General features: G+C 37.7%; 1 protein-coding gene across 10 annotated transcripts in view; it reads right to left on the reverse strand.

Annotated features, from left to right (window-relative positions):
- Nucleotides 1-15,135, reverse strand: part of PBRM1 (polybromo 1) — a 68,948-nt gene that overhangs the window by 34,197 nt on the left and 19,616 nt on the right. For all 10 annotated transcript variants that reach the window (XM_055805841.1, XM_055805840.1, XM_055805845.1 and 7 more), the window contains 3 exons: nucleotides 11,544-11,760; nucleotides 2,519-2,660; nucleotides 1,837-1,934 (listed from right to left, as the gene is read on the reverse strand). In XM_055805841.1, the coding sequence (XP_055661816.1) occupies nucleotides 1,837-1,934; nucleotides 2,519-2,660; nucleotides 11,544-11,760 (457 nt within the window). The remainder of the gene's footprint in view (nucleotides 1-1,836; nucleotides 1,935-2,518; nucleotides 2,661-11,543; nucleotides 11,761-15,135) is intronic.

Here is a 15,135-nt window from a genome sequence, read left to right on the forward strand (position 1 = left end):
GCTGGAAAATGTTAGTCAGTGGTTCACAGTAGCAGATGAGCAATGCCAGAACAGAGACATGCTTCTGCATTCCACATTTTAACAATCTTTCCAAGTTTTAACATTCAGTTCAATGGAAGTAGGTAAAGCAAAACCAAAGCAGAAATAGTGAAAGGCCTGCCAATAATCAAGGTTCAGGTCATGCATCTGATACACAAAAGGGGACATTTAAACAACTTTCTTCTGTGTCACTATTATTTTCCCAATGGGATTAATTTTGCCTGGGTTATTAGTTTCCTTTTTCAGCAACATTTTGGAATTCCTCTCATTGCTTCACTTCTGCTCTCAGCAGCATTTACAATCTTCTTTTACTTCCTATCATTCAGCAAGTGAAACTGGTAACAAGTATTGAACCGACAAAGTCAAAAGCATTTCTAGGTTCACTTCAGGCATGAATCATTTTGATTTCCCTTACCTATGAACACCACTTTTTCTCTTGTACTGTTCTTAGATGACAAAGTCTAACAGCCTTTTTCTTTCAAACATTTCTGTATTCTCTTGCACAAGGTGATCAAAAGCCACACAGGGTTAAAACGACACTGATGACAGTCTGACTTGCTTCATTAGGTTAGTACTTCTTGTTGAATCTGAAGATCACAGAACTAGCAATTTTTGCAATTTGATCCTTCCTGATCTTCATTTGGTACCGTGGCCTTACTGTTCCAGTACATTTCTTCTTCCTAGCATCCCTAAACTGCACCACCTTCCAATTCCACATAAACATTTGTTCTCTGCAGATTTTTTCTATGAGTGTACATTGTTGCACTTCCTTGATTGCTCTCAAGTGAATCCTTGCTGATGCTCTATTTCACTCCTGTTCTCCCTCCACAAGTGTCACTTTGACAAAACAAAGAACTAAAAATACAGGAAGCTGAAGATCATAAGCAACACCAAAAAATGATGCTGAATTACAGTTTTATACTGGCAGTTGCTACTATTGCAAGAACATCAGAAACTGAAACTTATTTCAACTCATACCACAAGGCAGACTAGAGAAACCATCCCTTGTTGGAGTGAAATACATCACTAATATTAATTACAGAACAGCTACCACTGTTAAAGAACATTCCACAAAGCATCATTATTGTTCACTAAAAGAATGTATTTTAAATCATGAATTTTGTTTACATTACAGTATCCAAAATAATCAAACTATTATATCTCCATGTGTCAAATGCCTTCTTTGGCCCAGCTGCTGACAGGTAAGTCACTGAGAAGTGCAAATTTAGAAGGGAGAGAGAAACAATTCTCTAACATTAATGATGAAAACTCCTCAAGCAGAGTTCAGGTCATGGAAAATGAAAATGTTTATGCCAGGAGACTTCACCAAATTAAAATATTTGTAGCGTAATACTATAAACTTCCAAATAAACTACTGACCTATAGTGTTAACTTTAATTATACTCTGCAATCATTACATATATGGTCATATATATTGGAGAAGTAGTAGAAAGAAGTAATAAATTGCCAGCAACCTATGAAGTCTATACAGTAGGCTAAAAAAACCACAACACATACAAAAATCTGGAAATCCATTTGAAAAAATTACCTAATTCAGTGGAACTACCTTGTCCATGCCACTTACTGAAGTTATATCGACAACTGCCAACTAACAGGCCAACAAAGGAAAATAAAGTCAGCAAATAGTTTTGTATTAATTAGAAACAACACTTAATGAGGTTAAGTTTCAGAATTACAAATCCTTACACAAATGCTAAAACCCATGGCTTAATATTCTCTTTAACAAATAGAAGATGTAGCAATGTCATGGTCTGCAGGACCTGCAGAAATGCGTACCTTTTCCTTTTTGAGCTGCCAGTATCAGATGTAGCAGAAGAAATCATACTGTCCCCATCCTCAATATCATCTCTCCTAGCAAGCTCCTTCTTCTTTGCCTGAAAAAAGAACAAATCCCTGAAGCCAAACTCACTGCTGGACATTGCCAGAACAGTATTAAACATCAGAATAGAACAGATGCACAAAGAAAGATGCAATTACAGGTTTTGAGACTAAACAACCATCAAAATATTTCCAGTGATTTACTTAATGTAAGTTGGCCAACTAAAATAGCACTATAATTCTTTTTAACTGTCAGAAAAAATCTTGAGGAACCAATTTGAAAACAATGCCATTTCAGACTGCAGCACTTAGCTGGAACACTTCATGAAAATTAAGGTGTTTTAGATCCTCCAATTACCTGAAAACCCTAAAAAAACCCTCACATCATCAATTTTCTTACAACTTAATTGGGATAAGTCTCATAGTAAGGAATAAAAGTGATGAAAAGAAATCACAGAAGACAGCAGGTGTGCTGAAGAAAAATCACCCTATGATGCTCTTCATTACCATACTTCCCCCTAAGGAAGAAAATTCTACTGCAAATACAGGTCTACTTAAAAATTATTTTGGAAAAAATATTCACTAGGGAAATAAATTCATGTGTGAAGTTATATCCTTTTGATTGTTCTACTCCACATACCTGCATAACCTGCTGCATTTTCAGTACTCTTTTGTAGATAGCAGAATTGGGAACATTGTAGCGCTTGGCATTTTCAAACATCAAGTTCAGATCAGCCTCCAACTGATCTAAAGTTTCATATTCATGGTTCTTCAGTTTGGTTCTGCACAACAGAAACAGAAATTAGGTATTTTACAAATTACACATTACAAAGGAGTTCTTTAACATCTTCGTTTTCATGCTAAATCAATATCCAAAGAGCTCTAATTATGGGAACGTGTTTTCTTTTTTTCTGATGCTGCAGTAATACCTTCCAGTTGCAATTATATTAGAGAAATGTATCTCCTCTTAAAGAATGCTTTTAATAAATCTGAAAGCTGCCCTCTTCAAAGCTGTGCAAACTGAAGTCCTGTTCCCATACTCAGATGAGATGTGATACAGATGAGGCACAAGTACAACCTGCTGAGACTACTCCAGTATACCTTAGCTGTGACCTGTGGGGCTTGGGTATGATGTCAGTGCGACAAGTTAGCCTCACACATCCACAAATGCTGTCTTCCCTACATGTCAATTCTACTCATCAGTGAGAGTCAAAAGTGACCATCACCTCCCATGTTAACTCCCTCCAATTTTTGCCTTCTCTTAGAACCACCTGGTTGTTGATTGGTGCTACCCACAAAGTGCACTTCACATGAAAACAGTTTAGAAAAGGACTAACGACCAAAAAAAAGTCATTTTTCATACGGTGAACAGACAAATCAGTGCACCAAGTTTGCCAGTAACTTAATCTGTTTTCTCGTATTTCCTTGCTCAAGTGCTCAAAGTTCTAGCCAACTTTTTTACGACTTCCAATACCTCATTAAACACAACAGAAAACAGCCATCTGCAGCAACACACAAAAAAAAAACCCTATCATAACACAAAATGCAGTCATCCTCCTTCACATCTCCTTCCTTGCCCGCTCCCTGTCTCGCCCACCGGTTATACAATGCCTTTAAACCTAGTCTGGTTTCTACAGGACCTAGCAGAATGTGAACCTGCCTGATGCAGCATAAACACTACCACAAAATAAATCTTTTAGTCCCAAACCTCGCCTGCCTATGTGACCTTCCAGCTGAACCAGTGAACAAAGAGTTAACAAATGTTCAACTTCTGTTAAACAGGACTCTTTCTCTGGTCAGCCAAGGATTAGGAAATCACGCTTGGAGAAACTGCTATAAAAACTGAGAAGTGCATGTGTCTATAAAGCTGTCACGATGCAAAAGCATTTTGCAGGAAATATCCAACTAACTGCATGTTGCCAGGACAGCAGCTGCATGCGCCTTACTGAAATGCAGCCTACTTCTTTTTAATTTCTTTCAGATCTGAAGCACTAGTGTGTCCTCAATGACTATGAGAAAAGCAAAAGACAATTTTGGACAAATATCCCAAATTTAAGATGTGGAGAAAATTACTTGTTCCATTCTCACTTAAACCAAACCATTTTAAGTTCATCTGTCTTTTTTAAGACTTTTAAGACACCAGCATCTTGCAAACCTTTATGCATTATTTCTTAAATTATTTTTGTTTCCAATTGAAGCAACAGATAATTGAAAAGTTTCCCTGTCAGTTTCACCCACTCTGCAATTCCAAAAAACAGAGTTACCAATATAATTTTCGTTAGATTAGTAAAAACCATGAATAATAATAAAAACCCAACCAAAAACACCCTGCAAAAGCAAAAGAGCATGGGTACCAATTAAATTACCACGAAGAAAAGGCCAAGTCAGCCTGCATTTCTACCTTGTAAAACTCCAAGAATTATTTGTATACATGATATACATGACTGGTATTAAAAAAGTTAAAAACAAAATAAAAAGCCCATTAAATTCAGGATTATTTTGCCCTAATCCACAGGCTCAGAAATACCGAGGATGTAAAACACTGAGTCTACTTCACGTTCTTGCCACTGTGACAACACCAAAGGCCACCTTACGTCATCTCCAGCTAATCTGAACACTCTCTAGTACAAAAAGCAAGATCTGCAGAGTAAAATGGACGTAATTAATTCTTGTAGTCCAACAAGGATGTTGACAAGCAATTACAGGACTTCAGCACACAAACACTTGCTGGTGTTAATAAAACACACACATCATTAAAAAGAATACTCAAGAAAACATTGAACAGAAAGGCTTCAAAGACTTGCATCAAAACCCCCAACTAATAAGCTCATATTTATCCAAAACATCACAAGTGACTTTTAATTTTTTTCAAAACAGATTAAAGAACATTCTAATTTTTCAAGGCACACAGGGTAATTAGGTGTGTAAACAAGCTGTAATTTCCTTGTTTGATGATGTTATTGCAGATGTTTATAAAATAGATTCAAACTTTCAAAGGATTATTAGAAAACAAAAATCATATCTAAAGGCAATTCTGCATCTTAGAAAAAGGTACTCAGGTCAACTACATTACTTTAGAGGCTAAGAACATTTAAAAAACCTCAAAAGCAAGTCTTGTGCAGAAATCAATTAAGGGGCAGCACTAGAGAGAAATGCTGACCAACAAACTCCAAGGGGAGAAAAAAGTCTGTTAGTCAATGCTTTAAACTGATAAAGACAGCTGCTAGAGGGCAAGGAATCATGCTTCAGAAATCCTACCAACAAAGCTGGGATAAAAATATCTTTTTATCCTCTCAAGATCTACTCAGTAGTTCATTCTCTTGCGAGTAAGCAAGTCTGCATGCAACAGTTCTGCTTTTCAGCTCCTGGCTCAGATTTTGCTTAACTATTAGTAGCATGGAGCTCATAAACATTCTCGTGCAACTCTGGCATGTTTGCCTTCTTCCAGAGAAGTAAAACAAGTTTGGAGAGACTAGACAGCAGGAAGAATAAAAACTGTAAAAGTTCCTAGTCCTCCAATTAATTTACTAAATTAGAATGACAGAATTGCAAGTTCACATTTTGACTGCTGTTGCGCGAGGTCTGGATTCAGCTTTCTGAAAGAGTAACCTAAAGGACCACATCTTAATTGAAGTACCACTTCTTCAAATTTTTTCTCCCTCCTATCACTCGATACTAACTCCTCTTTTATTTGGAGTTTTTCTGTACCAAACTTAGAGCTGCCCTGAAAGGTCCAGTATTACACTGGCTAAAAAACTCAACATCAGTGACCACCCTCCTGAGATATTAAAGCCAACAGACAACTCTACTCCCTTATCACCTCTAAGTTCAGAATCTATCAAGTAACACTGTCAGCACAATACTATAAATCAGATTTACTGATAAGTAACATAACCTGAGCAATCAAATTCTGTATGTTTAGGTGCCAGTTTTATCAAACTGAGGAAAGGGGGAATTTACCATATCCTTTGAAGCAGAACAAATTGAGAGCAAGCTGCAGGCAGAACAAGCAAGGCAATAGTGTTTCCTAGGTACTATTATATCCTGTCTGAAACAATTTAATTTTTACAAAAAAAAAGAATTCTAAACTGGTGCTGTACAATGTCATGATATGGTAAAAGAAACTGATGACTCTGCATATCAGCAGATCCCAAGCCACCTGTCGCTAACAAATCTGGGATTTGTTTTACCCTTCCAGTCAAGACAGAGGTAGCTCATGCAGACCCCAGAATACCACCATCACATGCTTCGTCTAAAATTAGACCACTCTCCACATAGCCTTGATATCCCACACTAGCTTAATCCATGTGTATTCACGTAGTGACCTATGCACATTACAATGCAGTCACCTAACCCTGAAGCACCAAAAAGCAGAACAAACATATGAAGTTGCCATTAGCCTTAAATATACCGTTCTACGTGGACTGATTCTCTGCTCTCTCGTGGCCCTGTAGAAACAAAATCTTTAAGTTGATGGAGAAGGCAAGGGCCCTGACAGTAGCTCAACAAGTGAAAAAAAGCAGCTTAATTATATCTTAGTCCTTTAAATCTTAACCTAGAGCCAGAAGACAAGAAGAAGAGGAAATGTCTTACAAAATAAGAATGAGCTGTCATTCAAATTATCTTACCAGGAAATAAAATCCTGCTTCTATCAGCATTTATTTATCCACAACCAAACAATCAAGGTGCGGGCCATCTGATTTGAAGTAAACAACCTACATTCACAGTTGTATTCATGAAAAGATTGACAACAAAAGTAAAAATCCAGACTTAGCCCATATGGTTTGGAAAGCTAGAAAACTTCCAACCACACATATGAAGAATGAAAAAATGTACTGGCACAAAAGTAATCCTGTTCTAGTCTGCAAATAACCTCCTACTTTACCACCCTCTCCAATACACTTGCTGTCAGCAAACAATAGGATGATTAATTAAGAAGGCTATTCACAGAAGTACTTTGAACAGACTTAATTATACCCAAACTCAGCAGAACTCAAGTACCGTGCCTTTTCTGGATTTAGAGTATGAGTTACAGAGTTACTTAGAGTTACAGAGTTACAGCTTCACAATGCATTTTTAAAAAGTCATCTCGCCAATCTTGAAAGAATTTTATAAGCATCAGTTTATTCCACAAAACAAGGTTAAAACAAAGAAAATCCACGGCTCAACAGAAAGCCAGTGCCAATATAATACAAACTAAACTTACACGCTAGAAACTAAGAAAGATTTTTGTGTAATGACTGAGTGATAGAATTGTACCTAAAAGCATGAGTACAGCTTGGAAGAATATCCTTTGAAACATAATGACCTTTGCAAAATGAGGGAAAAAAAATAGTTTAAAAAGGTAAGCTACAGTTTCAGAAGGCCACTAAGCCCAAACTAACACTGGCATGACAGTTAATTTGGTCAAAATTAGAATACTAATTAAAAAAACATACAGTAAGCTGGCATTGAACTCCCTAAAAGGTCTGCTGGAAACTCGTCAGCCCTTCCAGGTGAAATATCTGAAAGAACTGAAGACAAGCAAGATATTCTCACCATATAATCAAAAGATCCATCTTATTAGACACATAGTATGCCTAAAAAAATTCCTAGAAAGAAATTCAAACACAGGGCTAAAACCAGTTCCATGTAACTTCTTTCCTTTCATTCAGAAATTACGTAGTGCTAGTCCTGCCTCCTTAAGGGAAAAAAACCCAGAACAGTAACAAAGAATGCACGTGATCAGGAAAGGCATTTGACAAGTGCCCTATTGAGGGTCATCTTACACAATACATCAGCAAACTTGTTCACTTGGACCTGTGATTTTATACAGGCCTTACATACAATATGCACTGACAGTACTTGCTAAGGTAGGAAAATTATACAGACAGAAGATTTAAAAAAAAATGTACAACATTCAGCAAATATTAAATTATTTTAACTGCAAAAAGGAATGAAAGAAATGCCAAATCTCACATGAAGTGAAAATTTACAAGGCATTCTAAATATTACAGAGACATTTTCTCTGTAGCAAGTATTTTCCCTATTGGCACATTCATAAATCAAGCAACCTGAAACACAGTGTCATATCATTTTTCCAAAGTCACTGTAACAATAAGATGTTAATGTAAATGTTATTTTTCTTTAACTTTAGAACTTATTTTGTGATGGGCTTAAGCTCTGTTATTAAAAGAGAAAACAAGAAAAAAAATTCTCTACAAACCATTCAGGCTTTAATCCAGACACCTTGAAGTAATGAGACTGCTAAGTTCCACTCCTTTATTCGTCATATTATTAGAACTGGCTAAATTATGTGGCAAAATAGGCTTGATATATACTGATACTGAATTGATGATCATATTTACTTAAATGTATTTAATTATTCAATATTTATTAGTCAACTCAAATAATTAATATTTGATCCAAAGGCAAAAAGAGCCACGACAAATCTCACAGTTTCAGGAGAACCTCAACACATCCCAGTGCAGTGAACTGTAATGTTTAGGTTCCTGTGTCACAGACCATTCTCCAAAAGAATGCACATTTCTAAGAAAAATGCATTTCAAATCCTCAAATAAGTAGACATCACACAAACCCCCCTGCGTTTTACACTAGATCCACGCACTGTTTTACAATTCAACTATAACCCCAGCTTTCTGGAGTGCAAGACACAGAAACGTGCCAATGAAGATACCAGTTTCAGTGCCTGTACACCCACATCACTCTCTCAGATGTGCTTTAGGAGAGAACTGCTGCCTGGCAATTCCCTGGACCACTTCCCTCCTCTGGTGTAGAAAAGCCTGACCCACTTGCCTCAGGGATCATACTAACACTGTAAAATTTTATAAGGAACACGGTTCTTGTAAGCATGCCAGGATCTAGCGCTTATGTAGCAGGTAACTGAGCACATTCTCCCGCATTAGTTCCCAGCTACTCCAGTAATTTATAATTACAGAAAGACTCTTCACCAGCAACGTTAACCTTGCAAACTAACCTCCACACCACACGCACTTTTAGCACAGCTGAAAGTCACAGCCTTCACATGGTCATACCTTTCTTTTTAAAATAGGATGTTCTTGTTCTACAGCTCTGAGTTTTGTCCTGTTTGAGGCAGTGTGTGTATGAACACCTAACGGGAGGGAATGAAAAAGTAGCCAGGCTCCTCTAGCTGTGCCTGCTGACAGGGCAAGAGGTGACAAGAACAAACTGAAACACATGAAATTTCATCTGAACACAAGAAAAAAAACCCAAACCTTTTTTTTTTTTTTTTTTTTTAATTGTGAGGATGGTCAAACATTGGCACTGGTTGCTCAGGGAAGTTGTGGAGTCTCTGTCTGTGGAGATAATCAGAACCTGGACAACTGGCTCTAGGTGACCCTGCCATAGCCAGGGGTTGGACTGGATAGTGTCCCTTCCAACCTCAGCTATTCTGTGATTCTGTAAAGAGCAAGTCAGGAGGAAAGTCGCAGAAAACTAAAACCATCAGCAGGATTACCTCCCACATCCAGGATCAGCTTGGGATCAGCACTCAGCTGAAATGACTGAGGTTCATAACGCTCATAAAGTGACTGAGAGGCTGAGATAGGTATAATGTACATCTAATTAGAACAAAACACACCCATACTCTCCCTCCAGAGATAATATATTATTTTGTAAGGGTTTTCCTGTATTTAACACACACAAAACCTCCTGAAATCTACGACTAGCTGTAAAATTTGCAACAGCCACATATTTCACAGTTCACTCCGGCAGGATAGCCTAGGTAGCCAGACACCAAAGCAACACAGATATGAGACAGGAATGCCAGGCTTTATTCCACCATCTTCAACTTTTCACTAGGACAATTAACTTTTCTGTCCCCATCTGTGAACAGAAGATATGCTCTTTGAACGTACATCTCGAAAAGAACCAAAACCTGCAAAACACAAAAAACTGCACCACCAATAAAAAAAAAAAACACCAAACACAAAAAACCTCCACCCCTAATAAGTGGCAGTTTTGAATACCAGAAGACCTATTTGCAGTATCAATAAAACCATGCTAGCTTCTATTTTCCCTAAAGCACATCATTTAAGTACACATATGCACAACTTCAAGGCTTTGTAGGTATAGTAAGAAGTGAAGATTATGTAGTAACTTAAAGAACTGCTGAATTTCATAATTTGCTAGAAGTTGCACTATTATAAATACTGTACTCTTAACTTGTGAGCTACAAGACTGACTGTCCCTTTTTATTTTCTAAGCTATCAGGCAATAAGAGAAGTCTTTTTTTGTCTATAGCTCTTCATACATTTGCATGGAATTTCTGTACTGCTCACACAGCCAATGCAACCTGCCTGCACTGTAAGGAGAACAGAAGTGCAGCAGCCTCTCTATGGCAAATTATTTGTCCTATAACTGATATCAAGTATATTTTTAATGGAAAGTCTCTCTCAATTAAATCTGTTTATACATAATTTGTGCTGGTACTCTTTGGTATATTCAGACAAAAAGCTTCCTGACAACTGTCAATAATTTTTCTCAGTTTCACCTTTCCCCCCCCCCGCCCTCCATCAAGTCCATTTTGTGCTTTGTTCAAAACAAGACAAGACACTTTGCTGAGCCAACAGCTCAGTACTAAGACAAGAAAAAATGCTTTAAAGTCACTGATGGATAGATAATCAGTGTGGCAGCTCCATACTTGTTCTCCAGCACATGCAAAACACCCTCTGACAGGTTAAAACAAAAACAGATTAAAAAAAACCAAACCAACAACAAAGCAGCTTTGTCACTTTCTGTTACTTATGATTTAACAAAGACACTGCTTACTCAACAACTATCCCAAGTCTAGCAGATCATGTTATGGTATAACTAAAATCTACAGACCTCTGTATTAGAGTGGATTACAAACCCATGAACAGTGTTAGAGTCTAGTCCTCACTCACTAAAGCTGGAGGACCAGAACTCCCACAGTGTGGCTCAGGCAGGGACAGGAGCCCCAGTGGCCACTGGGCAGGGAGGCCAGGGCCACCCAAGGCTAGCCCGTGCCATTAAGGTCTGTTAATGCACTCAGGACCCTGACACATGTTCCTCATATTAGCTTATCTTGGACCACTAGAGAAAAAATATTGCTCACTTCTTTTCACTCAGGTTAATCTGACAACTGCGCGCTAGCAGTTGATGAACCTTTCATGGCTCAGATTTGTAAAGGGTGTAGTGCTTACTTCAGTCCAGACTAGCTACATCACGAACCAACACAATTATTCTCCACAGTTACATTGTGACCTAGACAAAAGGAATGTAATGGCAACTATCTTTCTAAAGTTCACATTGCTGAAGACTATTAATTTAAAAAACATGGCAGTAAAGAGGTAACCAATCCATCTGGGTCAAGGGAGGAGAATAATGGGGGATTCTGCAGAAACTTTCATCTCTAATGCCCACCTAGCCTTCAGATTTATTGATATGGCAACTCTTCAGGCACGTTACAAATGAAACTCCACGGGAAATAAACCAAACAGCAGCCAGCTATAAAAAATGATTGGAAGACTGATGCAAATTGACTTGAAACAAGAAACAGCCAAATGTAGAAGATGGCATACACTCCATTAGGTATTGACAACTTGACCACAAGATAGGATTGAGAAATAAAAAGAAATAGTTGGATAGTTTCCCACCAGATGTAGTTTGCATTGTTTTCTTACCTGATCTGCTGCAATGAAATAGGTGCTTTAATTTGCTGATAATAATCAGGATATTTCTTCTTGGAGGGCAAGTGGAAAAAGGGTTCAGATATGAGCTGGCCCTGATTATTTCGGCAACTTCTAACTGTGTCATAAAGCTGATAAAGCGGATTAGAAGTGTCCATGAATGAAGTAATGCTCTCAGCTTCAGATTCTCCCTCTTCATAACGAGCAGCAGCTGCACAGAGAGAAAAGATAAATGGAAAACTCAGCAGGACAAATCTGAGTCAGTATGTCTGTCTGTCTGTCTGTCTGTGTGGTGTGGTGACTTTTCACATGGATAAAGATCTAAACCAGAAAAGGCAGTCCCTCGCTCCAGGGTATTCAGCCACTCTCTGCCAGTCAGATTCGTACCTCAGAAAAGGACATCACAAATACATCTTACAAGCCTCAAGCTGACCAAAAAAAGCACTTTATCTAGGTATTGCAACCTCTCTTATCAGATGAGATCAGTTCTGTCACTGGTAATGCACCCTTGCTACCTACCTACAAATGCTGACAAGTGTTCATATCTGAGACTACATAACAGGCTTATTTAACCACACACTACCTACACAACAGCTGTGTCCTTATTTACCCATCAAACCATACCAGTATTTGCACCAAATACACTTGTATATTGAACTACTGCCATTCTGCTACCTGACAAGAGCTCACTACAAGAGTACAAATTGATAAACTATGTCTGGAATTTTCAAAGATGCCTAGCCTGTTAAGCAAAATGGCCAAATTAAAAATGATTTTTTGCATAGATATCAAAAAGGTGACTTCAAAACTTCTGTAATCCTTTCAACCGTATTAATCACAGCTCAATTCAAAAATTGTGAAGTTTAGCAGAAAAAAACCCGACACTAAAGTCTGAATGTGTGCCTCTCATATGCAGCAAAATGAAGGAGAAATAAATATTTTAGAATTATTATATAAGTAGGATAATCATTTCATAATAAAATACTTAGAAATTTTATAGCAAACTTTCCTAGTCACCTACACAAAGCATATATTATGCTTCAGGATTAGGACGAATGAAAGAAACGCTATGAAGAACTAACACTTACTGCAAATAGAATTAGGAGAAACAATACATAAGCAACAGAAACACAACAAGAATTAAAAAAAACCCACTGGTAGTGGAAAAACAGGATGGGAAGCAATAAATGGCCTTCCATGCTTCTCAGTGATACAAATGATGTAATTTGTACCTTGCAGACAGGTATAACGTCTATGTGGTTTTGCACATACTAGCAAACTAGAGTTATATTATTCACTCTTTACCCCTCTCATGAGGTAAAGTTTGAAGGAAAGCTTGGCAGATGACACACTGGGTAATTCAGCTGCACAAAAGACAGCTCTCCAACACTCACGCCAAGTTTCCAGCTGGCATTTTCATTATTGCTCAGTGGAGGCTGGCCAAGTTTCAAGCTTTCTATCCAAGTTCAGTAAAGACATATTGAAATGCCAACAAAGCTAGGGGACACTCTGACTGCATAATAACATAGTACTATCATTTTCCCTCTGCAGTCTGACACTGCAGCTCTATGAGACTGTATGATGTGTGGGACCTACCAGACAAGTTAGATGAAAGCTAAACCAAGCAGACCTCAGTAGATGTGCAAACACATAACAGACACTTGTTACTGATTCAGGGAAGACACTCAAAATTATCCCAATTATGTATTTGCATGCCAATCAGCATCACTTATTGCCCTAGCGTCTACTACACAGTAGCCAGCAAAGCAGGAGCTGGACAGAACAACTCAGGCAGAAACAAGATGGGAGGTAGCCCTACGTTTTCCTGTACCTAACATATCAACGTGAACATGGAGATAAATGCTAACAGCTAAGAGAACGCTATCAGGTAAAGCAAAGTTTCCAAAATAAGATTATGTAGCAAAATACTACTGTCTTTGGTTTTGTTTACTCAAACAGTTCAGTTCCAAGTGCTCCATCAAAATGTTAAGAAACAGAATAGAAAAAGCAGAATCATTTGTTTTTATGAAAGAGAAAAAATAAGACACTAGTCAAGAATATCGCTGTTCTCAGACACATGGCAGCCAGCAACAGAGCAGTTCAAGACCCTAAATATGAAACATATGTCCTGTGTATTAAAAGTAGAACACAAGGTGTTCCCTAAAATAAAAACCTAAGTAAATTAAAGAGGCACTAAAAGGGAAGTGTTTACATAACACTGTAATAAAACTGTAAATGTTTTCATTATGATGTCTATATTCTTTAAAAGTGATGTGTCAAACATTATATATTCTCACTTATTCAGACAATGATAGCGTTCTAGTATGCAACCTGTTACCTTAAGAACTGAAAGAGAATGTATTATTCAGATCAGAAGACACAAAAGTCCATATTTTGCTATGGAACAAACAATCTAATATAAGACTGTAGATTTTTTTAATGTGCAGTAGCACCAGGTCCCAGATCCCCACCAAGCCCATGCTGGCTGTGCAGAGTAAGAGTCAGTTATTCCCCTTTCATTCAACTGTTACCACAACTACAGCTAGCAGATACAGAAAGAAAAACAAAACCACCCACAGTAAGCCATAACCACAAAATAAACATCATTCAGCAGTCCCCCCAAAAATGTATTTCCTGCTGTCCATCCCATGCCACAGTGACTGCTTCCTAATGAAGGAAGCCATCTAATTTACAACTAGAACTGAGCTTTATTATCAGATATAAATGTATGTATCATATACACATACTCTTACTCAATGATGAGGCAGAAAAGGAGCAGGGAGAGAGGGAAGTATTTCAATGTATATGAAAGAAAATTAGTCTTTACTCAGTAAGTGAATTGCTTTAAATACGGACTCCTTTGTGGTCCCAAAGCACCTAGACAACAACGAATGCTCAAAGTCTAACTGAAGACATTAGTAAAACCAAAAGCAGCATCCAGTCTTAGGACATCTCTAAATGAAATAATCATAACTAAAATAGCTTTGTTGACAAAATGAAATACTTCTTTATAAGCAATACATAATGACCATCTATGCCTGCCTTTAGAGACTTACAATGAAGAGCAAGTCAGCTGCAGAAGCTGCTTATGTTCTAGTACATTTGACCTAGAAATCTACAAGCTCCATCACACCATGACCTCCCCTGAAACTGTGAGGATAAACTCCAAGTTCGAAACAAATAGTGTTCATTGACTGTAGCAGATGCCTAAGCAAAGAAGCTCATACAGATTTAGTTCTCTGCATCAAGAAGAAAGTCCTCTTAATGTTCAGTCATGCAGCCTACTTCTCATTTATTTTAACAAGCATTAGAGGAAGGAAAAAAGACGGGGTACCAGAGCAACTAATAAAAAGACTACTTCGTTTAAATAAACATCATTTTCATCCAGAGACTGAAAGCATAAGGATGTCCAAGCAGTATGCTGGAAGGACAGAAAATCTTGAGGGTGACAAAGGTTTGCCAAAAAAATTGACATTGCCTCTTAGGCGAAGGCAATAAAGATAGGAGAGCTTCAGCAGCAGCAAGGCAAAAAGCTCAGATGCATATGAAAGGCACCATGAAAATGACAGTGATGTCTATAGTAAAG

This window comes from Falco peregrinus, chromosome 5 (assembly GCF_023634155.1).
Source record: "Falco peregrinus isolate bFalPer1 chromosome 5, bFalPer1.pri, whole genome shotgun sequence".
In the NCBI taxonomy this organism is placed as follows: Eukaryota; Metazoa; Chordata; class Aves; order Falconiformes; family Falconidae; genus Falco; species Falco peregrinus.